General features: G+C 41.8%; 4 protein-coding genes across 8 annotated transcripts; 2 read left to right on the forward strand and 2 right to left on the reverse strand.

The window, feature by feature from the left end:
* The first annotated feature begins 606 nt into the window (after positions 1-606).
* On the forward strand, positions 607-3,297 carry psmb1 (proteasome 20S subunit beta 1). The gene is made up of 6 exons (XM_083900458.1): positions 607-783; positions 1,120-1,227; positions 1,908-1,989; positions 2,330-2,459; positions 2,544-2,650; positions 2,760-3,297. The coding sequence occupies exons 1-6, from the start codon at positions 683-685 to the stop codon at positions 2,943-2,945; spliced, it is 714 nt and encodes a 237-aa protein (XP_083756584.1). The 5' UTR covers positions 607-682; the 3' UTR covers positions 2,946-3,297.
* Positions 3,298-4,021: 724 nt separating this feature from the next.
* Positions 4,022-6,156, reverse strand: psmc3 (proteasome 26S subunit, ATPase 3). Its single transcript, XM_083901163.1, has 2 exons — positions 5,196-6,156; positions 4,022-4,467 (listed from the first exon to the last, which is right to left on the reverse strand). The coding sequence occupies exons 1-2, from the start codon at positions 6,138-6,140 to the stop codon at positions 4,129-4,131; spliced, it is 1,284 nt and encodes a 427-aa protein (XP_083757289.1). The 5' UTR covers positions 6,141-6,156; the 3' UTR covers positions 4,022-4,128.
* Positions 6,157-7,289: 1,133 nt separating this feature from the next.
* Positions 7,290-10,280, forward strand: tbp (TATA box binding protein; the record flags this gene model as incomplete). Of its 3 annotated transcripts, none has more annotated exons than XM_083900895.1 (8): positions 7,290-7,340; positions 8,007-8,186; positions 8,571-8,776; positions 8,921-9,008; positions 9,132-9,223; positions 9,493-9,660; positions 9,830-9,924; positions 10,015-10,280. In XM_083900895.1, the coding sequence occupies 8 exons, from the start codon at positions 7,290-7,292 to the stop codon at positions 10,092-10,094; spliced, it is 960 nt and encodes a 319-aa protein (XP_083757021.1). In that variant the 3' UTR covers positions 10,095-10,280. The 3 variants fall into 3 exon arrangements, with proteins under 3 accessions (XP_083757021.1, XP_083757022.1, XP_083757023.1); XM_083900896.1 differs by having other exon boundaries at positions 8,007-8,169; positions 8,599-8,776; XM_083900897.1 differs by having other exon boundaries at positions 8,007-8,169; positions 8,608-8,776.
* A 1,004-nt stretch (positions 10,281-11,284) lies between these two features.
* Positions 11,285-23,233, reverse strand: wdr59 (WD repeat domain 59). Of its 3 annotated transcripts, none has more exons than XM_083900907.1 (27): positions 23,136-23,233; positions 22,298-22,347; positions 21,737-21,872; positions 21,365-21,450; positions 21,193-21,273; positions 21,048-21,085; positions 20,844-20,932; positions 20,640-20,756; positions 20,467-20,544; positions 20,209-20,365; positions 20,030-20,109; positions 19,408-19,456; positions 18,937-19,028; positions 18,488-18,652; positions 18,180-18,275; positions 17,858-17,962; positions 17,617-17,738; positions 17,318-17,471; positions 16,607-16,663; positions 14,200-14,333; positions 13,721-13,802; positions 13,452-13,564; positions 13,087-13,237; positions 12,717-12,798; positions 12,221-12,335; positions 11,860-12,002; positions 11,285-11,772 (listed from the first exon to the last, which is right to left on the reverse strand). In XM_083900907.1, exons 1-27 carry the CDS (start codon positions 23,187-23,189, stop codon positions 11,537-11,539), a joined length of 2,862 nt encoding a protein of 953 aa, XP_083757033.1. In that variant the 5' UTR covers positions 23,190-23,233; the 3' UTR covers positions 11,285-11,536. The 3 variants fall into 3 exon arrangements, with proteins under 3 accessions (XP_083757033.1, XP_083757031.1, XP_083757032.1); XM_083900905.1 differs by having other exon boundaries at positions 19,408-19,537; XM_083900906.1 differs by lacking the exon at positions 16,607-16,663 and having other exon boundaries at positions 19,408-19,537.
* Between the last annotated feature and the right edge of the window lie 242 nt (positions 23,234-23,475).

Consider the following 23,475-nt stretch of genomic DNA (forward strand, 5'->3'; position numbering starts at 1 on the left):
TAGCTCAACTCATCACATCAGTGACCACTGATTTTTCATAAAACCGAATTGCAATGGGATTTGTATCCATCATTTACCATTATTCAACTGATGTTTTTGCAAGCCTCTTCGATGTTGTTTCTTTTTTTTATTATTATTTTGTATTGTCCTGCAGTGAGCAGATTTTTTTTATAAAGTTGTCATAGTCACTGAATTTCAAAGTGTGCTTCTCAATAAAAGTCTACTTTTAAAAGTGAATTAATCTGTAAGTTATTCAATTGAATCTCGGCCAGTTAAATAACCTGCTGTATGAATTCTATTCTCAATAAAATGAAAGGCACATGGGCTTTGTGGTTTATTTGAAGTTAAATGGTGGGAGCCTGCTGTAAAACCAGGCCATTGACTACAGATGAAAAAATATTTAGAATAATATAATAAATGGTTATCGACATGGACAAATCATACTATATTATAGTATGCTCTGTTCATGTCAGATAAACCATAAATAAATACACCTACCAACACAGCCAAATCAGCTCGTGTCAGTGCCTGCACTACACAAAACAACCTGGGTTGGCGCTGTGGTACAGAGTCCCACTAAGCCTGCTGGTAAACTGACGGTAAAAGAAGAAGCTGCCATATTGCAGTGATACAGCGACTTTAACTGAAAGCGATAACGCGTGAACAATTCTGTGGGATAAAGATGCTTTCCGCGCAGAATTTTGGAGACTCTGGGAAGATGAAAGAATATCATTACACGGGTCCAGTGGAGCACCGCTTCTCACCGTACACCTTCAACGGCGGGTGAGTTCTCAAGCGGCTACAGTTAGTCTGCTAGCTAACATGTACATTCAGTTTTGAGTATGCTACTGAGCTAGCCAGCTTAGCAAACCGAAACAAACAAAAGTGAGCGTAAAGAAAACTTTGAAGTGCAGGCTTTCGTCGGGCACGCATTTAACGTGATGTACGACTTAATAATTTGCTAACTAATACCTAAAAAGAGATCCGTCATCTAATGCTACACTTTCCGTTTCGAACCGGTAGCTTAGCGTTAGTTAGCAAATGTCCGTTTTCTTGTTTTGGTCATATTGTGTACAACTGAATGTATAAGTGTCTTTTGTGTTTGGCTTTCATTTTCAGCACTGTATTAGCTGTAGCCGGGGAAGACTTCGCCATCGTAGCCTCAGACACTCGGCTGAGTGAAGGCTACTCCATCCACAGCCGGGACTCGCCTAAATGCTACAAGCTGTAAGTGTGCACAGTCACTGCAAGGTGCCGTACTAACAGTAATAAAACATCAAATATACTCAAAGACGCCATAAACACTCTATCCAATCATCCAATCATATATCAATTCAGTGCATTAAGGCATGTAAACATGATCAAGCAGCCTGTCCAAGTTCAAAATATCCAGTTTTCTCTGGGTGAGAATAACTTGCTGATGCCAGAGATTAAAGTTTCGATAGAAAGTTAACAGTAAATCAAGTAACCATTGGTTATAACTAAGGTTTGACTAAGATTATTTATGAATGTACAACACATCGAACCTTTAAAGTAGGTGGGCTACAGCAGCAGCAGACCATATCAGGTGCCATTTCTGTAAGCTAAGAACAGGAAACTTAGGCTGCTATTATTTACATAGAATTTGACATTAGAAGAGTGTGACTATGTGGCCTGGTCTGATGAATCTAGATTTTTGCTGCAACATCTGGATGGTAGAATATTCTGGTCCACCCGGTACTTTCAACAAGTACCAACTAAAGAGGCCAGCCAGTGTAGTCTTTTTTTTTAAAGGTAGGGGTCTTTGTGTATGTTTTGTTGAAGTCACTCCTTTTTCAATACTTTTAATTATGATCAGAATCATAAACACAACTGCCATTACCATACAAAGAACTAATTGATTTTTGCATTGATTTCTAACTTCACAGGACAGACACAACCGTCATAGGATGCAGTGGTTTCCATGGGGACTGCCTGACTCTAACTAAAATCATCGATGCCAGACTAAAGGTGAGCGGGTTGGTTTCACTCACTCAAATCTCATCCAAAAAGATATTAAAATTATACTGTCTCTGCTAGTTGTCCTGTCTACACTTGTCCACTGATAACTGCAGCGCAGTATTAATTTTTTCGTTGTGTGCAAAATGTGTGCATGTCATATTAATCCTTCTATAAATGTGACTGAATTAAATCGGCACTGGTGGTTGGATATCTTGCCCAGGGGCTCAGTGACCCTACAGTTACAAGCCCAATTTCCTTCCACTCATCCAGGGGCTATATTCTTCCCCCCATCAATACTCAGAGGATACTTGTCAACTCATTGTTTCTAACATGTCTCCTCTGCTCTTAGATGTATAAACATTCAAACAATAAGACCATGACCAGCGGAGCCATCGCTGCCATGTTGTCGACTATCTTGTACGGCAGGAGATTCTTTCCTTACTATGTCTACAACATCATCGGAGGACTGGATGAGGAGGGTAGGTACTTGAACACAAATTTTAACATGAAAACCTCAAAGCCTGTAGTAACAGTTTAATTTGTAATATTATTTTTTAATGTAGGAAAAGGAGCAGTGTACAGTTTTGACCCAGTGGGCTCTTATCAGAGAGATACCTACAAAGCCGGAGGATCAGCAAGTGCCATGCTTCAGCCACTGCTTGACAACCAGGTAGAAGAAACGCACACATGCTTACCAATGTGATATTGCCACAAATGTGCATTACTGTTGCCCAGTTTCCTCACAAGGTCAATGTATGCCCCACTTTCTCTGCCTCCAGATCGGTTTCAAGAACATGGAGGGTGTGGAACATGTCCCTCTGTCTCAGGACAAGGCCGTGCAGCTGGTCAAAGATGTCTTCATCTCAGCAGCAGAGAGAGACGTCTACACTGGTGATGCCCTCCGGATCTGCGTCATCACTAAGGAGGGCGTTAAAGAGGAGACTGTACCGCTGAGGAAAGACTGAGGAGTGAAAGCAATGTATCCATCTGCCTCTGCTTTCTTCTTTACTCTGTTCTTTCCACATTGATGCTGTTGGTTTGACCAAGTTTCTTAAAACAGGAGTTCTGTTTCAGAAATCTGTTCACTATATCAATGTCCAATGTATGCCAATCATCTTACCAAATATTCAGTTGATGTTTCGACTATTGGGATATTTTACTTTTAGGGAAGGAAACCATTTATGAGATCAGGACTCCTGTTCTGAGAAACAATGTCTCCTTTCACCCCACCCTCTGCTCTGATTCTGTCTGGATTTTTCACTATGCTCTGGAAAGATACAAACTGCTATACTTTTTACATTCTTAATAAATGTTAAGAACTGAAAACTCTGCTGTTTTTCTCATCATGTGTTCACACTCGTATCTCACCACCTCAGTTTGACCAACACTGTTTCTTAAACAAATTGCCAAAAAGCAATTCATGATGCATGTTCTAAGTTTCAGCCTTTGCCAGTTTTTGATTTTGATTTAAAAACGATTCATTTTTCGACCTTACTAAAATTTTCATCGACTCAAATTCACTGTCAAGTTTTCTGTGGTTGGTTCATTTTTACTTATGCATTCTCATCAACCAAAGCATTAAAACAGAATTGGTTTTAATGTTATGATCTATCATCTATGTACAGACTGATTTGTTGCGTCTTAATTGGCATTATCTTGTTATTTAATAGACTGATCAATACTTATGCAGGTGGCGATACATATTCTCAGACGTGATAAATTCTGATACGTGCAGTAAAACATTTTTAATCCAAAAGTTGAGTTACTAGCTTTCCTTTTTCATGTATTTAATACATTATTTTTGGAAGTATTGCAGTAGACTACAGACACTTGACACTGATGGCTTTAAGGGTATAAAGAGGATTTAAACGAATATGAAAAGTGGACTCTAATCTGCGTCTGCACTCTGCATCTCGTCAGCCATTGGCTGCCCTGTGCTGATAAGACCAGTAGACCTTAATATCACTAATGTAAATCTGCCTCAGGTGATACAGGATAATTGTGTCAAACAAGAAAACACACCAACACACAGTGGTGACATTTTATTATTTTTTATTAATTCAAATTGATCAGAAACAAGTGTTTACTCGACAAATGCTCAACAACCAAAGACGCTCTCCCACTCAAACACAGACACTGGCAGTGTCCTCAGGCGTAGTACTGCAGGTTGGCCTTCTTCTTGGCCTGGACTTCCAGGATTCCCTCCATGTAATCTTCATGGTTCAGCTCTGTGGCTCCACGACGCAGAGCGATCATTCCAGCCTCCACACACACAGCTTTACACTGGGCTCCATTGAAGTCGTCAGTGCAGCGGGCCAACTCCTCATAGTTGACGTCGGGGCTGACGTTCATCTTGCGGGAATGGATCTGCATTATGCGAGCTCTGGCTTCTTCATTTGGCATGGGGAACTCGATCTTCCTGTCCAGACGACCTGACCGGAGCAGTGCAGGGTCCAATATGTCCACTCTGTTGGTGGCAGCAATCACCTGAAAAAAATATTATCGCACAATATTAATGCCGTGATAAATTATTCTGTCGAGGTTAAGCCTCTACGGTGATGAGGAGCACAGATACTGGTGCTCAAAGATGAACTTCAGGGAAATTCAGTTTATGGTTAATTTGTTTACTAATCACAGTTTGACATTTTTCAACTGTAGTTTGGGAAAAACATGCAATTCTTAACATTCTTTTACTTTTCACTGTGTTGCATGTATAACTCATACTCTAAAATGATTTGTGACTGAGGTAACATTCAAGGGCATTTCATGAATTTGAATTGACTGAATTTGTGATTATTCAGTCGGCACAAGACAGTCCGGGCTTAGTGAAGCGTTTCACTGGATGATATTACGGGTAGTTTATGGATCATATTGGATTTAGGCGTTCTTTTTCTGATGTCTCTGCAGTACTGACAAACAGATCGGCTCATCCTGATAACCATCCTCATACGCCCCCACCTCCAACTAATTGGTGAGAAGAGAAATTGGGAAATAATTGGTTAAGCAACTGCAATAAGAGATGGTGCAACTGGATTTAAATGTTATGTTTATATTTATTTAATAATCAAGCTTAATATCTTCAGTGTATCCAGGTATTAAATGGTATTTTCCCTAATATTGTGCAGCCACTTCAGCACTAGTTTGACTTTCTCTGGAGTCCAGTGTGATGAACAACAACTTTGTGTACAGTGTGTTTTTGATGGCAGCATCCTCACCTTGACCTGCATGTTGGGCTGAAAACCATCCAGTTGGTTGAGTAGCTCCAGCATGGTCCTCTGCACCTCTCTGTCTCCCGCCTTCTCGCTGTCGAACCTCTTAGTTCCAATGGCATCAAGCTCGTCAATGAAGATGATGGAGGGGGCTTTCTCTTTGGCCAGGGCGAAGGCATCTCTCACCAGCTTGGCTCCATCCCCGATGAACATCTGAACCAGCTGTGGACCGGCCAGCTTCAAGAAGGTGGCTTTGGTCTGAGCAGCGCAAGCCCTAGCCAGGAGGGTCTTCCCTGTGCCAGGAGGACCATACATCAGGACGCCTTTGGGTGGTTGGATGCCCAGGTTTTCAAACTTCTCTTTGTGGTTCATAGGCAGGACTATGGCCTCCACCAGCTCCTGGATCTGCTTGTCCAGCCCTCCTATGTCGCTGTACTGCTCTGTGGGGCGCTCGTCCACCTCCATAGCCTTTACCCTGGAGTCGTACTCGGTGGGTAAGGTCTCCAGGATCAGGTACGAGTCTTTGTTGACACCCACCAGATCTCCAGGCTTCAACTTCTCGGCGTCCACCAGTCCGATTACCGGTAGGAAGTAGGTCTGTCGAGTGGAGGTCTTAATGACGGCGCACTTTCCTTTCCTCTGCGAGTCCAGATCCACGTTAGCCCCGTCCTCCTCCTGGTCGTTGGGGTCCACATCCAGCAGCTCGATCACATTGGACACAAGGTAAGGCAGTGTTTTGTTCACCTTTATCTTCTCCGTGTTTTCCTTAATTTTATCCTTCATGGCCTGAAGCTCGTGGGTCACCCGTAGCACCTCGCTCTTCATTATCTTTATCTCGCTGTCCAGGAGCCGAGTTCGTTGAACTATCTCGTCCGTGGACATTTTTAACACTTCTTCGCCGATGCCATCCTCCACCTCGTCCCAAACTGACTTGTCACTCAGCGACGCCATTTTTGCTCTGTCTCGACGGAACTGTGACACAGGAAAATAAAGGTTCCGCTTCCGGAAGCAGCCGGAGAGGATGTTGCTGCCGCTGTCGAGAGTCGTAGAAGAAGAAAACTGAGTATGACACGAGCGTTCAGCTGATTTAAAGTATTTTTGGGGCTGATTTAGAACATATACTGTTTGGTTTCAATTGCGAGTGGGCGACTGGAAGTGTACGGAAGACCGGTGAGATAATTCAAGATGCTTATATCGTATCAGTAGCCTCTTTGACTGCGGTCGTAGCGACTTCGTGCTTGCTGGTGCAGTAACCGTTAGCTGTGTGGCTAACTTCTGCTAGCATCTGCGCTCTGACACTGCTGGTGTAATTTGGGTGTAGAATCTGTCATTCGCATTGCGTACACTGACCTTTGGCTTTGTACCCAATGAGCCGGGGTAACGGAGCATAGACGCGTTAAAGTAACGAAAACAAACAACTCAAGCTAATTGATGTAATATTGCTAGCGGTGATGTGTTGGCGCCACAGCTGCAGCTTCATGTTATGTACAGGTTCCTCATTCAGAATTGATGCGGCATAATGATAAATAATTGTTTATATGCTTATCGTTTCCCTATATTTTCCCCTTACCCTAACCCTACCCTACCCTACCCTACCCGTGTTATTACAATAATAAAGAAGTAGTTAGTGTAGTTGTAGTAGCTCGCAACGCATCCAAAAGCCTACTGTGAGCGTCCAGTCCTAATTATTTATCGAATCGGTCATTTAAATACAAATCAAATTATATATTATTATTTGATTTATTTTGCATAATTTTGCAGACTGTTCATTGGTCTGACTTGAAGCATTCACTGTGCTCTTAAATGAAGTTATAGAGGAATAGTCATTAAAGTCATCAAAAGACTCTTGTGTTTGATTACATTGATGGTTCAAATGACCTGGACAGACAGACAGATGATCCTTGAATTGAGAGATGTAAAAACACATTTCTGACTCTATTTTTTTTTTTTTTTTACAGGACAAGAAAAGAGAACGAAAGGTGTTCCTGTCCAGTCTTCTCTTGGTATTTGTTATTCTACAACGGCACCTGCTGTGTAAAGCCTTCCTACCTGTGTTACTGCCTTCTCTGGTGGCAGTAAACCTGTGTTGGTAGCTCAAAGATGGACCAGAACAACAGTATACCAGCCTTCCAGGGTCTGGCCTCTCCTCAGGTAAACACTGCTGTGTTTACTACAAAAAAGCTCAGAAAACCCAAAATGTTTGCATTTTACATTCATTATTTTTGCACTATTTATATTCTATGATGTATTAAACCTTTGCTGCCATTTCCCCATTGAAAATGAAAGGCTAATTTCTTTTCAGTTTGTGAGTTGCTGCTGTTGAATTTCATCCTCTGCAAAGGAATATAAAATTCAAACTTTGATGTTATACCACAGAATAGGAAGCTATGGTAACTCCAGCACAGTGTGTAAAAGTCTGTCCTTCATGTTTGACCAGAGTCCAAGCCTGAAGACATCAACATTTCAACTCTGTGTTATAGATGAAGTGCTCCAGCGCTATTGTAGAAGGCTGCTGATGTTGATGTGCCAAAAATGTTCATCCAACACAAACTGCCATTTGCAGTACCAGTCATTTTGTTTTTAATCCGTTTGTTTTGTCTGATTAAGCTCTAACCTGTAAACTATTCTTTGGCCACAAATTGATTGGTTCAATGATTATTAATTGAAAAGACATTTCACAAAGTAAATAGTGTTTTGGTTTTTAGTTTATTAATGTAAAGAAGACATTTGTTGATTGTTTGCATTTGTTCTTTATTTGGTTCCTCTGATAAATCACACCTCCAGCTTCATTAGTTTTGATTGTGTTCACATTTGCAGGGGGCCATGACACCCGGCATGCCAATGTTCAGCCCCATGATGCCATATGGCTCAGGCCTGACACCTCAGCCAATCCAGAACACCAACAGTCTTTCTATACTGGAGGAACAGCAGAGGCAACAACAGCAGCAGCAGCAACAACAAGCTCAGCAGGCCAGCACAGGTAGAATACGCACTGCTGTCCATTCTCTCCCAGCCCTTATCAAACCAAATTAAGGTTTGGCAAGGGCGATATGTTACAGATTATTTTGAGAAAGATAATCACAGCAATTCATACAATAATTTTCATGCATGCACTTTTGTGTTGGTCTTGAGAAAAGGCTCCCTTTTAACCATAAGAAATCTGCTGGAGATGAAGGATGTCCTGATCCATAGTTAACATTTATAATAACAATAATAATGTATCAAATCTGGACCCTACACCCCTGGAGTCAGAGATGGTATCTGCAGAATTAGGACCGAGAGGAGAAGCAGAATATTATGTTGTATCGTAACCTAATTCCCTGAAAACCGATGTCTACCACATTTATTCTAAGAAATGAATTTGAAAGTTTATCATGGTAGAGAAAACCTCTCTTTTTATTGTTTCCAGGCCTTCCAGGTACATCGGGGCAGACTCCTCAACTTTTCCATTCCCAGACAGTAACAGGCACAACGACCACAGCACTACCGGGCAACACGCCGCTCTACAACACTCCACTGACGCCCATGACTCCCATCACACCGTCCACACCTGCTTCAGAGAGCTCTGGAATAGTACCACAATTACAGTATGTTTATATACAATTAAATCAATTGTCAGGATTATACTTTTATGCCATTTCCCCTATCATGTTATGATGCCTTAGTGATAATCGGTATGTCCTTTATGTCCCGTCGTCAGTTTGCTGTGCTTTGTTTTACTCTACCTCCAGAAACATTGTGTCCACAGTAAATCTGGGCTGTAAACTCGACTTGAAGACCATTGCACTGAGGGCCAGGAACGCAGAGTACAACCCAAAGGTGAGGCAATATTTTTCTTAAACCTACATATAAAAACGGAGTTGTAATTTCTGCCATAAAAACGCTAAACATGATGTGAAGCACTGCTGCAATAATGGGTCTCCCTTGTCTTTTTTGTGACAGCGTTTTGCTGCTGTCATTATGAGAATACGAGAACCCAGGACCACTGCCCTCATCTTCAGCTCTGGGAAGATGGTTTGCACTGGTGCCAAGAGGTCAGAATTAAGTCTTGATTTTCAGATATTATGGTAGTGTTGTCCATTGTCCGATCAGGGGGCGGGGCCAGGTGGAATGTACATGCACCTCACTGAACAAAAGTGTGCATGGATGTTGAACATGTATATATATTTATATACTTATAATACTTATATACACCCCTCTGTGTTAAATGGAGCTCCCAAATCCTATCTCACCAACAGAATTAGATGAAAGTAGATGTTATTCTTATTCTCTCTAACATCAATACAACTCTTTTTCTCTCCAGTGAGGAGCAGTCAAGGTTAGCGGCCAGAAAGTATGCTCGTGTTGTACAGAAGCTGGGATTTCCTGCCAAGTTCCTGGACTTTAAAATTCAGAACATGGTGGGCAGCTGTGATGTGAAGTTCCCCATCCGTCTGGAAGGATTAGTCCTCACACATCAACAGTTCAGCAGGTCATTTTCTTTTTCTTGTTTTTAAGCAGATTAAAGGCAAACGGTGTGCTGTGTTGTAACAATTCTGTATACTGTATGTGCAGATGTCTGCCAGGTGTGTTTGCCTTGCTGTGTGCTTCTTGATCATGATGCGTGTTCTTGTAATGTCAACAACACTTGTCTGTTGCAGTTATGAGCCGGAGCTGTTTCCAGGACTCATTTACAGGATGATCAAGCCCAGAATCGTCCTGCTCATCTTTGTATCTGGCAAAGTTGTACTAACAGGTAAGACCTTTTTTTAAATATACAGCTGAACATTAAGTTACTCGATGATTTATTTAACGTTACCCTTGTTTTTTTTTTTAAATCTCTAAGGTGCCAAGGTGAGGGCAGAGATCTACGAAGCATTTGAAAACATTTATCCCATCCTTAAAGGCTTCCGAAAGACGACGTAGAATCTGCAGTTACATCTTTTTTTGTTTTTTAATCATTCACACGGAAGAGTCGTCAAAATGTTGACCCTCTACAAGTGGACTGTTGTAAGTAAGGGCTGTTGTACAGGGATGTAATTTTAGTCACTTTTTACTTTTTGTTCCTGAAAGTTTTTTTGTGAGGGTGGCATATTATGGCCTTTTTTTCTGTCCAGTTAATGCAGACCTTTTCTGATCGGTTTGGTGCTCCAATCATCATTCTTGATTGTTCAGAAAACTATAAAGACATGTTAAAACGACTGGACAAGAGGCATTCAGACTGGGAGTGTTGCTGTTTTTTTTTTTTCATGCAGTTTTAAATAGTTATGCATATTGCATTTTAAGAACTGGTCTGCCAATTATATGAAGATGTGTTCAGGTTAGACGACCATTCCTGTTACTTCAACTTTAGTTTCTGAAGAGTGTGTATCCCCCAAGCCAGTCATAAATTATAGAAAAAAAATTGTCTTAAAATCAAAACATGGGATGGAATTTATTCCACTATATAGTCAGAATTTGGATTCGCTTAATCTTTTAATTGATACAAGTTAAAGATAAGGGAAATGATACCAGCAAATTGTGAGCCAATAAGACACCGTTTCTGTGAAATAAATCAAAAACAGAAAGAAAAGATGATCTATTTTTATATTTTTCATCCGAATTCTACTAGCACTGTAGGTCTGTGACGGCAGGTAAACTATGCACCACGCTGCCATATTTCTTTCTTCTTTTTTTTTTCCAAGTTTTTCATTGTACTTTTTTGATCATCTAAAATTGTTTTTAAACCTTTAACATTCTCATTTTAAGAAGCATTTTAGCCAAGACTCTGTCTTGGTTGTTTTCTCAGAAATCCGAGTTCAATTGTCACAGTTTAGGGCACTTGTTGGTGTTTGTGTCACAGGCATGTTCAACTGGACACCGCTTTGAGAAAAGTGTAAAAGTATACTGAATAACTCTTTTCAAGCTCTTTTAATTAATTGTTAATGTGTTGCACTGTGCATTAATAAATGTGTACATACTGACTCATGTTAAAGAGAGCATTGTAGTTGTTTTGTGTCTTTTGAAAAAAGCTTCTTCAATGTATGTTATGTTATGGATTCTTTGCTCCGGAAAAGGGAATAGCTTTGGTTTATAGTCATAAATAATGAATATATATAAAAAAACATCGATTAATGTGCAAAAAAAGGTGTCTTTATTCTCTTTGACCCCTGTTGGGCTGTCATGACACTGTAATGTGTGAAAATGTTAAGTTTCCTTCATAATGACAATCATCTTTTGACATCCATGCGAGTCTTTCAAGTAGATGCCTCACTCTGGACTGAGTTGTACAGGCTTCTGCTGTGTTGAGGTTGTGTCTGTGTCAGGTCTTCTCAGATACGTCACATCATCCCTGGATATCAGATGGACATTAGATCATCTGTGTTGCATCAGAAGGTGCTCTGCATCAGACAGTGGCAGCCGCAGCCGGCTGGACACTCATCCTGTCGACGAAACCATTCCATCATGTGACTGGTGTGTCCTCCGTGACCACAGCTCAGACAGAAGTTGGAGGAGCCTCGTACGGCCACGTGACAGATGGCGCACTGGAAGGTCAGACGTTTACAGACTGCACACTGAGTCCCGCGAGCTTGACTGCGACAGTGACAACAGTACACACCAAACTCTGCAGAGAAAACAGAGAAGGAGACATTCAGACTTTGTAATGTGTCGGCAGAGGTTCAGGGAGCGAGTGTTGGTCAGAAGAACATACCGATGCCTTTGTGAGGTTCTGGAGGACAGGAGGCGAACTTGAGCACGTCGGCTCGTTTCTCTCTCAGACCCCAGCGGTACAAGATTTCACCATAACACTTCTTGAAGTCATCAAACTGCAGTGTGTTGGCGGGGTCCAGCAGTCTGCACAAGAAAAGGTAATGCTATCGCAGTTCACATCAGTCCTTTTCTAACCGCTTATCCTTGACCTCAGTGGAAAACATCAGGGAATGTTTGTAAGGACTTCGGACAAGACAACTTCAGATAATTTAACTGTATTTTGACGTAATCTGCTGTAAAGAAACTACAACATTTCAAAGAATTCCACATCAGTTCAGGGACTTTAGACGGCACTACTTCACCTCTTGTTCATGTCATGCTGCTCTCGCTCTCTTTCCCGGGGATCTGTGTAACTCGGGTTTCCATAGCGATAGTCATCAGGAGAAGATTCACCCCAGGGGTTGGGGTGCTCAGGGTCTAAAAATGAAAAGTTGAAATTATACATGTGGGTGGTGAGGAAACTTGTACTGCAGCAGAGCCCTGTGTGTGCGTGCACGCCCATGTATTACTAATGTTGTGGGGATGTAAAACTGTTTACACGGTCACATTATGGGGAATTGTCTTCCTTGTGAGGACAAAAAGCAAGTCCCCATAATGTAAATGACTGTATTTTAAGGTGAAGAAATGTTTTAAGGTTAGGTTGAGGGTAGGGTTAGGGTTAGGCCAGTGGTAATTATGGTTAAGGTTAGAGTAAGTCTCCAGGAAATTAATGAAAGACGATGCAATGTCCCCTGAAGTCATAGAAACCTCACGTGTGTGTGTGTGTGTGTGTGTGTGTGTGGTGCTGAGGAGACTCACTCGCGTTCCAGGTGCTTGCAGTGATGGATTCAGAGGTGCTGGAGCACGAGCCGGAGGTGACGGAGCTGGAGGTGTAGCTGGGCTGAGACGACAACAAATGCATCACATCACTTATTGTCTTGAAGAGCAACTTGGTGGTGAGTTGTCAAGTGCTGCTGCTGCCTCATGGAGGCTGCAGGCGTCACACCCTCTGGTGGATAATGGTAAATAATGTAGACCTAACTGCACCAGCTGGGAGTGAAATATTGTTGAAGTCTGACCTCTCTGATTGCCTTGTTGAACCTATGTAGCCTTCAGTTAGCATCAAAACCCAACATTTAATGTGTCTCAGAGAAGAAATCTGACCGAGAAGGAGACAACACGGACTTACATATCGAGAGTGGTGCGGGGGGAACATGGCCGAGCGTGACGAATGCTGTCCATACAGAGAAAAACAGTCTGGAGGCGGAGCCTGAGTTCTGAAGACACTGCACAGCATGGCCAGAGTCTGAACGTCACTCATGTGACTGTAGTGGTCCAGGCTGAAAGGTGTGAAACACAAATGGACAGAGTTAAATGTCAGGCCACATTTAAAGGACGTTTTTTTTTTTTTTTTACATGTGGTTGTACTGTAGGAACTGGAACTCAGTGTCTCAGGGATGTTGTGTGCACAGTCACAGTTTAACACTTATTTTATTAACAATAAAAGCAACTGACTGCGAAAAAAGAGAAGCAGAAATGTACAAACAGACTCACAGAGTCTCCAGCAGGTGGCGTCCAAATGGGTGTCTGGCCCATGGAGTCTCTGTGTCAGGGTCTGGATCTGGACTCAGGTCCTGACTGGTCGCTGCAGATGCCAAAGCCCATACCTAAGCTCCAAAAAACAAACAAACACAGGTTTGTGACGGACCGAATTTGAAACTGAAACTTAGTTTACTCGTTCTTAACCATTTCAATTTCCTTACTGAATCCTGTAAGACTTATTTTTTTGCCAATCGGGAGACAAATAGAAAGAGATACTTTACCTTTGCCACGTCTCTGCGTCCAACAGTGAGTGCTGCTGCTGCGTTCTTCTGACATGTTTCCTGTATGTCGTTCACATTAAGACTGAACAGAACAGAAAACATTATCTATTGCATGTAAATGACGGAGACGTATAGCACGACTTCACAGACACAGAAGAGACAGGATGGCAGCTTTTGATCAAAGTCGTCGCAGCTTTGAAACTAAAGACGGTAAATGCTCCAGTGTCTGAAATCTGGGCCTTTCATTCTTTACACTTAAATGATATCACTTATTAATTTTTTTTGAATGAACCAATCGGATTCAACTTCATATTCATAAAACTGTAAAATGTCTTATTGACTATAAGACATTTTACAATGACTATATTCTTGATTAATCAAATTACTGCTTGGTCTCAGCTATAGATGATGTCATCAGAAAATGATCACTTCACTGTTGTGTATTTTCAATCAGGTAGAAACAAATGTTGCTCTCTCACATGTAGCTCTCCCCCAGAGCTTTGTGGACAGGCAGGAGACACGAGATCTCCTGGATGATGACTTTGCCGGCCAGTTTGATCGGACGGCTGCCGTAGTCCGTCCCCTCTCGCTTCGTCTTAAACCTGCGGGATTTCTGATGGACAGAAAGAAGGACAGAGGACAAAGGAGGGAAGAGGGAGACAGCAGGTCCAGAGGTGAGAAAAACACCACCTGATTAAAAGTGGTGTCGATGACAAATTACTGACAGAGACTGCTCACACTGCGAGACACTGACTGAGGACAGATGGAACATCTCTGAATCTCTACAACATGAACAATTCAAAAGGCAAGAAAGAAAAGTCCCTGCATCACTAACAGTTCAGCTAATTCCTAACAGTTCATCTCAGGAAAGTATCTCAGTTTTTTTTGTTTGTTTTTTTCTTTTAGAAAAAATGATCCATTTATGTTTCAGAGCTGCACCAGTTTTCCTGGTCAGGTTGTTTGAAAGCTGACCTGCCTGTGGACTTGGACATGTGGCTGACAGTGACTCGCAGTGTGAACACACGGTTAGTTTTCAGTTTCAATTAATAACATATTAATGTCTATTCAGATGCGGTTGATCTCAGAAACCTGCAGACATTAAAGGTTAGTGGAGGAGAACGAGCAGAGAAGAAAACATGCAGCACTTCAACTACTGTTATGTGTCCTGAAGCTTCTCGTCACTGTCGCTTCAACTCTTACCTGCTGGTGGATGCTAAGCTAACAGTAAAAAGGGAAATAATACTACTAAAGACAACTACTGACATTATTTCCGATTATGGCGTTTACATGAGACGCTAATAGAGGTGGGCGATATGTGTATAATTAGTCGATTACCTTTAAAAATGTGATTGAATTTGATAATTGTCTAAGTCATTAAGTGTTGCTTACAGTTTATATCAATGGACACAATGTTTCAGGAAAACAACTCTTATTTTCTTTAAAAATAAGCATTCAAGTAAAAATTCAAAGACTTATTGAACTCTGGGTAAACACTCAGATGCTCTACTGTAAAATGTAGAGCATATAAGCGAGAGCAAATCATAAAACAATTTCTAAAGACTTCAGCAAGGAGGGCTTCAGCTGCACGTGTGGAGTTTCAGTGTGTGTTTCATTGTTTTTTGTGAAGTCATTTAAATACTGGATATATTATCTTAGACCATATATCTTGCCCACCTCTAGATGCTAACAGAATATATATTCTATCATATTCCTGTTGTTATAGAGCACAATCTGATGATGACTCACATCTACAATATATCCACTGCTGTGAAAACTCCAAATTCATGTTTATAACGTGACAATTTCAGAATATTCCATGTGTCTTAATCGGATTATTGCTGATTCTGACATATTTTTGGATTAGGTCTGTGAAAGTTCTCAGTCATCCAGGTCATCCGAGTTCCCAAGAGGCTTCTTCAGTTTTGAAGAATTCGGAAATCAGAAAATGTTGTTTACAGGCAGTGTCTTACTCAGACTGTTGTGTAAATCTGGTGAGAATCAGAATCTTGCAAAAAATACTATAATGTGAGAATCTACTGGCAGAATGCCTCCATGACAGCTGCTTTTATGTTAAATGAAAAATAACATAATCAGGGCACTAAACATTAAGATCTAGTATGTAATATTTTAACATATTTATTTGTATGTATATCACTGATTAGATTCTAAATTCAGTTTTCAGAGACATTGATTTCTTATAGAGCCGTCATGAACCTGCAGCTTGTGGATGTCATTAAATTAAATTAAAAACGTGTCGACTTTGATGAACAAACCAAATACCAGTGTTTCCCAAACTTCTTTCATGGGGACCCACTTTTTAAAGATGGCAAACTATCATCATGACCCAAATCCCAATATAAATCATGACATGAATACATTTATCCATAATGTAGTGACTTATTTGTAGCCAGTATTTGGGAATCACTGTCTTATTCTGCGAGTGTTTCAGTTTGACTGCCTTTTTTCACTTCACCCCATGGAGTGGAAGTGAAGTATTGTTTTTGGCAGCTCTGTGTGTCTGTTTGTCTGTCCGTTTGTTTGTGTTTCCGCACTTGCACTTGCCACTATGACCAGCAGAGGGCACCAGAGGCTTGTTGCGTGAATGGGGTGAAGTCTGCCATCCATGATTGCCTTGTTTTGTTATGTTTTTTTTAACTAGAGAGTTCAGCATCAACTCGATCCATGACACTTTGATTCAGGTTAACACATAATTCAAGTTAACTCTGTCTCAGCCTGTGTTAGTCAGAGGAACATTAGCCGTCGGAGGAACATTAGCCGTCAGTTTCATGCAGACAACACTGTTAGAATCCCAATGTTGTTGTAAAAGAGAGAAAACCAAGAAAGGTGAGGGATGGGTGGGTTAATGGAGGGATAGAGGCTCAGTACCGGCCAGTCGTGAAGGGTTTGGACAGACCAGCGGCGGGAGGCAGAGATTGGGAGCTTCTGATTGGGGGAAGAGTGAAAAAGGAGGCATGGCCCACAGCCGCATGGCGACAGGTGATTGGCCGGAGGAAAACGAAACAAAAAAAAAAGTAAAAATAAATAAAACCCAATCAGGGAGACAGAGACTGGATGTTCACACAAAACACCAAGATTTTAACACAAGGAGACATTGCTTCACATTCCCACACCGAGAGAACTAGTAAAGGATAAACTTTGTTTCACATTCTCTTACAATGCTGGAATATTAATTATTTTCTTATTGAAAATGTTTTACTTTACCCATAACATGGATTTCAGTGCAAAAAGAAACAGAAACCTTTGTGCACAATGAAGCTCATTCTCTCTTCCTGATTGGTTGTCATGAGTCATGACCCGACTACCAAAAGTGAATCAAACCACTTTGGGTTAAAACAAACTCTTGCTTTTTGTTTTAACTGCAGAGGCGATGACCTGCATCCTGTTTACGACATACAGTAATGAGTCAGAACGCCACACCTCTGTCCTCATCAGATTAATGGTGAAATTAGTTTTATGTTCACTCGGTTGTTTTGTCTTTATTGAATCTTTTGTTCACATTAATGAGTTGAACACTTTTCAAACGCATCAAAAACACAGCTGTACAAAAGTGTGTATGTGTGTGTGTGTGTGTCTCACCCGTTCTTTGTAATAAAAGGAGGAGATGGAGACAGTGTCTTTGTCAGAGCGAGTCGGGCTGCCGCTGTACAGCCGCAGAGTACTCTGAGACTCTGAGCGCATCTTCATCGGCGTCAACACGCCGCTGTGATAGGCCGACAGAGCGGACAGAGACCTACACACACACATTAAACACACATTAGATGGAGCAATCCACCATATTGTGATAAAGAAATATCTTCATTTGCCTTCAGACAAGTTTCTATCAACAAGGACAATAGGAAGCTGTTTGTATCTGATGTATTTTATTATACTGTAACCTGGGAGTGGGCTCAGACGGCGGGACAGAGCGGTGCATGGTGATTGGTCGCGTGAAGTAAACAAGACAGCCTGTGCCACAGAAACGGGCACCGGACGTCCGAGGGAACGGGATGTTGGCGTCCTAGAAAAGGAAAATATATACTTCTGCTACAGCTTTGTCTCCAGTAAGGAAACATCTTCCTTATTGTTTAAAATAATCACTTTTATTCAATGTTTTGCTTCTTAGATGCTGTTGGTTACCTGATAGGAGCCGTACATGTTGGTGACTCGAGGAAACGCCTGCAGAGCAGGAGTGACGGGGTTAGAGAGGATGAAAGGACCAGAGGCTGGACCGTCCTCCTGAGTCTGAGGCAAGGACGTGAGGGGACACAGACACATAGATTTGACATCGAACAGCTGATGTGCAGTTAAACACTCGAAAACCTTTGGCTCCTTTGTTTTGCTTTGACTTCGCCCACATTTAAATTTTTGCTTACTGCGATGACATGATCATAACACTCCGTATCTTTAAAATCTGTGCAACCTAAACTAAACATGGCTATGGCTTTGTGTGTGTCCTCACCATATCAGACTCCAGACAGGACACCAGCTGGCGTACACACGGCTCCAGACAGTTCTGATTCCTCTTCACCTTCTGAAGGGACGTGTCTGTCAGGATCTGAACACAGACAAAGACACAGCTGTCCTCAGACTGACATCTGAACTCAGGACATGATGCCCTCTGACACACGTCTTCACTCAGGTTGTCAGAGACTCACGTCTGTGTCCTCACGTGTCAGTAGAAGACACATCATCTTCAGTGACTGTACAGAACTGTGTTTTTTTTTTTACGCTGTACTGTGGTGGTGGTGTGTTCAGGAGCCTCTGTACCTTTTGGATCTTGGTCTTCATGGTGGAGGGGATGGTGGTGGGGGAGACGAACTGGAAGGTCGGTGCAGCGTTGTTGGGATACTGTGCAGGAAACTTCACCACCAGATGAACCTGGTGGCTGCCAAAGTGAGCCGAAACCACACAGCTGCAGTTCACCGCGTCCATCTACACACAAGATCAGACACAGCAGAAGCCTGTTAAAGGAGTAGTTCAGGTTCTTTGAACCTCGTATAATCGTGTTTAACACGACACATTCTTAAGCTCTTAAGATCTGAGGTATTCTGCTTTGTAAACTGCTAACTCTCCTGTACACTACTGGTAGCCATGTTTCTCATGCCGATTCATGGCAAAGTAGGCGTGGACACCACAGTCAGCTCTGACTATACTGCATGTTTCAGTACCTAAAGAAATATGAGGTATATCTTTAACATGAGATCTTGCCGTCTCACCTCAACGTTGACATTTCTGATTTGCAGGTTGACCAGAGAGAACTCTTGCTGCAGGGTCTGGGGGAGACCTGAACCCAGAGAGGTGCCCAGATCTGAGAGGTGAGACAACAGATGGGTCAGTGATGACAGGTCAAGGAAACACCAAAGACAGCTCATCATTAACTGGTAACTTTATATTACTTTCAAACATGAGAGCTACACAAGTCAGATTTTTCCATATCTGGAGCCAGATGCAAAACCACATACAGACAATACTCTGTCTTGTCTGTATGTCTTGTCTATCCCCCTTGGGATAGCTTAAAAGAGTTTATCTTATTTTCCTCATGTTCTTGTCTGCATTTTGTCTGTCTGTGAGCACCACACCTCTAAAAGTAAGAGATAAGATTTGATGATCTTTTAAAATAAAACGTTTCACAAAATCACATCATCATAATTGAGTCACATATATAACAATGAACATATCCATCTCACCCTGTAGGTTTCCAGCAGCAGGACCAGTACTGTGTTGACTCTCCGGCTCCTGAGAGGACAAAGACTTATCTGACTCCACGTTCAGAGACATGTCCTCCATCAGGTCCTCCACCATATCACTGACACACAGCTACACAACAACAACAACAACTGTCAAGAGCATGACAAGAGGTATGAGGTGAGGTCCACACGTGTGACAGCAGCGGCGCTGATCTGCTGCGTCAGGTGCAGCTCTGCTGTTCAAACTGTGCATGCTGTGTTTTACATACATAATAATATAATTGTATATACTCCAAATACTATGACTTAAATGCCAGGACACCTCTGTCAGTCCCGGAAAAAAGCCTGGTTAAAAAATTTATGGATTCAGGGAACGGAAATGCCAGGGTGCCTTAACTTTGAAACCGGTACAGTTTGTGACATAAGTGACAGATATAGACATTAAAACTGTTGTGAAAGATCATTTTTCGCTATCTATTTTTGCTCTGAAATGCACAGTAAAAAAATAGATGATAAATGTATTTTCAAAAAAGGTCACAAGTCTCACGCCGGCTGTGCAGTTAATAACAATATGTGTGCTGCAAATGCATCCAGTGCGGACCCTAAATTTGTGCACACTGACCCTCTGCAGCTGAGGATCCACCCTCCATATCCTCAGTGTCTGATCTCTGGACCATGTGACCAGCTGGTAATCCTTGGAGCCTGTAAAAAAAAAAAATCTTTGATTAACACAGATCTGTTTTTGGGTCATATTTCCATTACTTTCAGTTAGCTAAAGGATGCAAAAGTGTGATTGGTCACCTTCTTTCTGCGGCCTCCACCGGAACTCGAGCACCACGTCGTCGTGTCCCACAAAGGCGTGGACGGGACTGTTGAGGTCAAGCGTGCTCCACAGTAACAGACTGTTCTCTCTCCTCAGCTGAGGAACCATCACTGTGACCAGACCGTTGGAGAACGGCTGAGAGCACACACAAATGAACACATAATATGAAACTGTGAACTTTGACCTTATCTTGTTCCATATGGTTTTCCGTATGAGCTTGGGTGTTGATTACTTACCGTGTACCTGGCCTTCCACACTGGCACCTGACAGGAAAGGATGTTCAAGTACTTCCTGGGCTGTCGGTAATCCCAAAACTAAACACACACACAGATAAATCACACAGTCAAATAGAATATTAGAGGTAGATCTGTGTCATTTTAAACTCTCGGTATCTGAGTCCAACTCTCACCCTCACTGAGTTGTCCTGGCTGGAAGTGGCGAGGATGAACTCATTGTCTGGATGCCAGTCAAGGCCATGGATTTTGGACAAGTGAGCTGCAACATACTCCACTGCTGTGTTTGGTTTCTGTAGAGATGAAAGCAGCTGATACATCACAGAGCGAAAGAGAGAGAAAAGACAGACAGATTTGAGTGGAGCGAGTCAGTCACTCACTCTTTTATCCCAGATCCGTACGTCTCCATCATGGCTGGACGCGAGCAGGTGCTGGTTCCTCTTGTTCCACTTCACCTGAGATGCCCCGGCTGCAAACACAAGAATAGAGTGACGTCCAGAGACCAAACAAAACATACAAGGAAACACCAGTGAAGTACATTTCATGTGTTCTTTATAGAGGTTGACGACATATGTTGTACTCACCGACAGCAGACAGAGCCACCGTGGGTTTCCTAGTGTCTCTGTGGTTAGGGAGAGATCAGTATTTCATAGCCAATAATGGATTGAATTTGTTGATACAGGTCACGACACAATGATGACATGACACATGACAATAAATGTCTCTGACCTTGTGTCCCAGATGTAGATGTAGGTGTCCACTGAGCTGGTGACCAGGAACTCCGGTTCAAAACAGGACCAGTCCAGATCACTGGAGACAGTGTCAATAAACAGTGACAAAGTCAATAAACACACATTACAAAGTTAATGAACGAGTGAGTTTGATTTGACTCGAACGTTACCTGATGACACGTGTGTGTCCCTGCAAGGATGTGTGAACTTCTCCACAGCCCTCCCTCCACGAGTAAAGATCCACACGCTGGTTACTCTAAACACACACACAGACTTGTTTTTATATGTTAGTGAGCACACATCATAGACCATGCATTCCCTAGTCCTTACCTAATCATCACAACTAAGTTCCTAACCCTAACCCTTAAAACCCAGGCTTAACCCTGAAAAAGCCCTTTAAAGTTGTGGGTCCCAGACAAAAATATCCCCACAAGATCAAACTGTCCTCTCAAAGATAGGTTTTTATATTGTTTTTTTGTGTACAGACACAGTGTCAATACATGCTTGGAACTTTTGTCTCATTTGTGAAGAGCAGAACTCACCGAAGCAGCAAAGACATGTGACTCTGATTTGTGTGGATTCCACTGAACTGTCCCCACATCCCATTTACTCTGTCGGCCAATTTTGCGAGGAGGTTCAGATGGAGCCTCCAGGTTCACCATGTACAGGAAGCGTCGCCTGAAACAAATCAGAAAGTTACGGTTAGTTTGTGATGACATTTTCTCCAACAGCCTGTCTTATCATAACCCATTATTTAACCTGTTGACAAATTAGCCTCTTGAGTCAACAGGAAATTTTCTGGGGGTTTCCTGTGTAGACAGCAGATATCTGGTCCAAGTATTTTTGTTATATTTTATTAGTTAAGCCTTTTGTTAAGTGACTAAAATCTGTTTTCCCAACCAAAGCATGTACAGGTGCATGCTCTAACTGGATAACAGTATTGTGACAAAAGGAAGTGTCACGAAACAGTAACACATGAAGTAAACACCGATTCTTTAATGGGAAGACAGTGTTTTTGGTTGGTGTTTTTTTTAGCCAACTCATATATAATTTTTCTGTTCCCACAATGAAGAACTATGGTCTGTTAATGTGCCTGAACTCACCCAGACAACACAGCATGAGAGCCCACACAGTCCACTGACATGGCGGTGGCCTGAAAACACAGAAGCAGAAGAAAAAAGGTGATGGCTGATCTGAAAGCTGCAGGAAACAGACGAACAGCTGAAAACGAAAACAACAGCAACAACCAGATGAGCTATTTACAGTCCTCAACAGTTTCCAATTTACCTAACACCTCCAAATGATCGTACATTCACTTATATTTTTATTAACATCATTCATCATGATATATCTTTTTCAAGGAAAGGGTTTAAGTTTTACATTCGAGAATGGATGGGGTACACCCTGGACGGGTTGCCAGTCCATCACAGGGCCACATAGACAAAAACAAACATCCACCCTTGTGGTCAATCTAGATAGTCCAATTCGCGAAGTTTTTGGACTGTGGAAGGACTGATTAAATGACCGTCAACATCTTTATATGTTGACCTGGTGGTCAGTTGTATGTATGTTTATGTAAATTATGTTTTAGATTAAATAACCAACTAAATATGGGAGGAAATAATCAGGTTTTTCAACAATATATTGCAGCACACGGTAGATTCCTTTTAAAATTGATAATTTAACTTGTTAGTTCGAAGCTCAACCACAACATGCTTTAATCCACGAATAAAGTAACGGTTTATGCGGTTGGCATTGGTTAATCGATTAACCGCTGCTTGACAACACAGTGTGAAGGTTGAAACTTAGTCCGTGGCTTGTTTAGTGTTTGCCGGTGTTAACGGGACTTTCTCGGAGGTGTTTCTCCGACAAACTCTTCTCCACCCGAACCATCCCTTCCTTCGATCGTCGATCGCCGCCTAGGTTTTTAAACTGAAATACCTGAGCATCCCGAAACTCCACCACCACATTCTCGCTGCTCCAGCGAGCCGCCATCTTCCTCGTCTTCTACCGTCAACAAACCGTCACGTGAGCCCGACGACTGACGCTGCGTTCACTGCATCTCAGAAAACCAAGGAAAAACCAAACACACGACTCATCAATAGTAGTCAGGTACTGTTGTAATATGTTTGGTTCATACTGTTTATTTGAATCACTATTACATAGAAACATTCAAAATGTATTTTATTTATTTATTTTTCTTATTTAAAAAAAATCCAACAATTTATTGTAACCAAAATACACATAAATACTTGATATTGTATCATATCATGGAAGAAAG

This window comes from Microchirus variegatus (assembly GCF_963457635.1).
Source record: "Microchirus variegatus genome assembly, chromosome: 14".
In the NCBI taxonomy this organism is placed as follows: Eukaryota; Metazoa; Chordata; class Actinopteri; order Pleuronectiformes; family Soleidae; genus Microchirus; species Microchirus variegatus.

Bases quoted from the DNA above. Each gene is read 5' to 3' on its own strand.
- psmb1 (XM_083900458.1), top strand. From the start codon at position 683: ATGCTTTCCGCGCAGAATTTTGGAGACTCTGGGAAGATGAAAGAATAT. The intron at 1,228-1,907 runs GTAAGTGTGCAC...CTAACTTCACAG, and splicing joins TCGCCTAAATGCTACAAGCT to GACAGACACAACCGTCATAG. The intron at 2,651-2,759 runs GTAGAAGAAACG...CTCTGCCTCCAG, and splicing joins AGCCACTGCTTGACAACCAG to ATCGGTTTCAAGAACATGGA.
- psmc3 (XM_083901163.1), bottom strand. From the start codon at position 6,140: ATGGCGTCGCTGAGTGACAAGTCAGTTTGGGACGAGGTGGAGGATGGC. The intron at 4,468-5,195 runs GTGAGGATGCTG...TATTTTTTTCAG, and splicing joins AGCCCAACATGCAGGTCAAG to GTGATTGCTGCCACCAACAG.
- wdr59 (XM_083900905.1), bottom strand. From the start codon at position 23,189: ATGGCGGCTCGCTGGAGCAGCGAGAATGTGGTGGTGGAGTTTCGGGAT. The intron at 21,086-21,192 runs GTCAGAGACATT...CCCTAACCACAG, and splicing joins ATCTACATCTGGGACACAAG to AGACACTAGGAAACCCACGG. The intron at 17,739-17,857 runs GTAACCAACAGC...TTCCTTTTCTAG, and splicing joins ACATGTACGGCTCCTATCAG to GACGCCAACATCCCGTTCCC.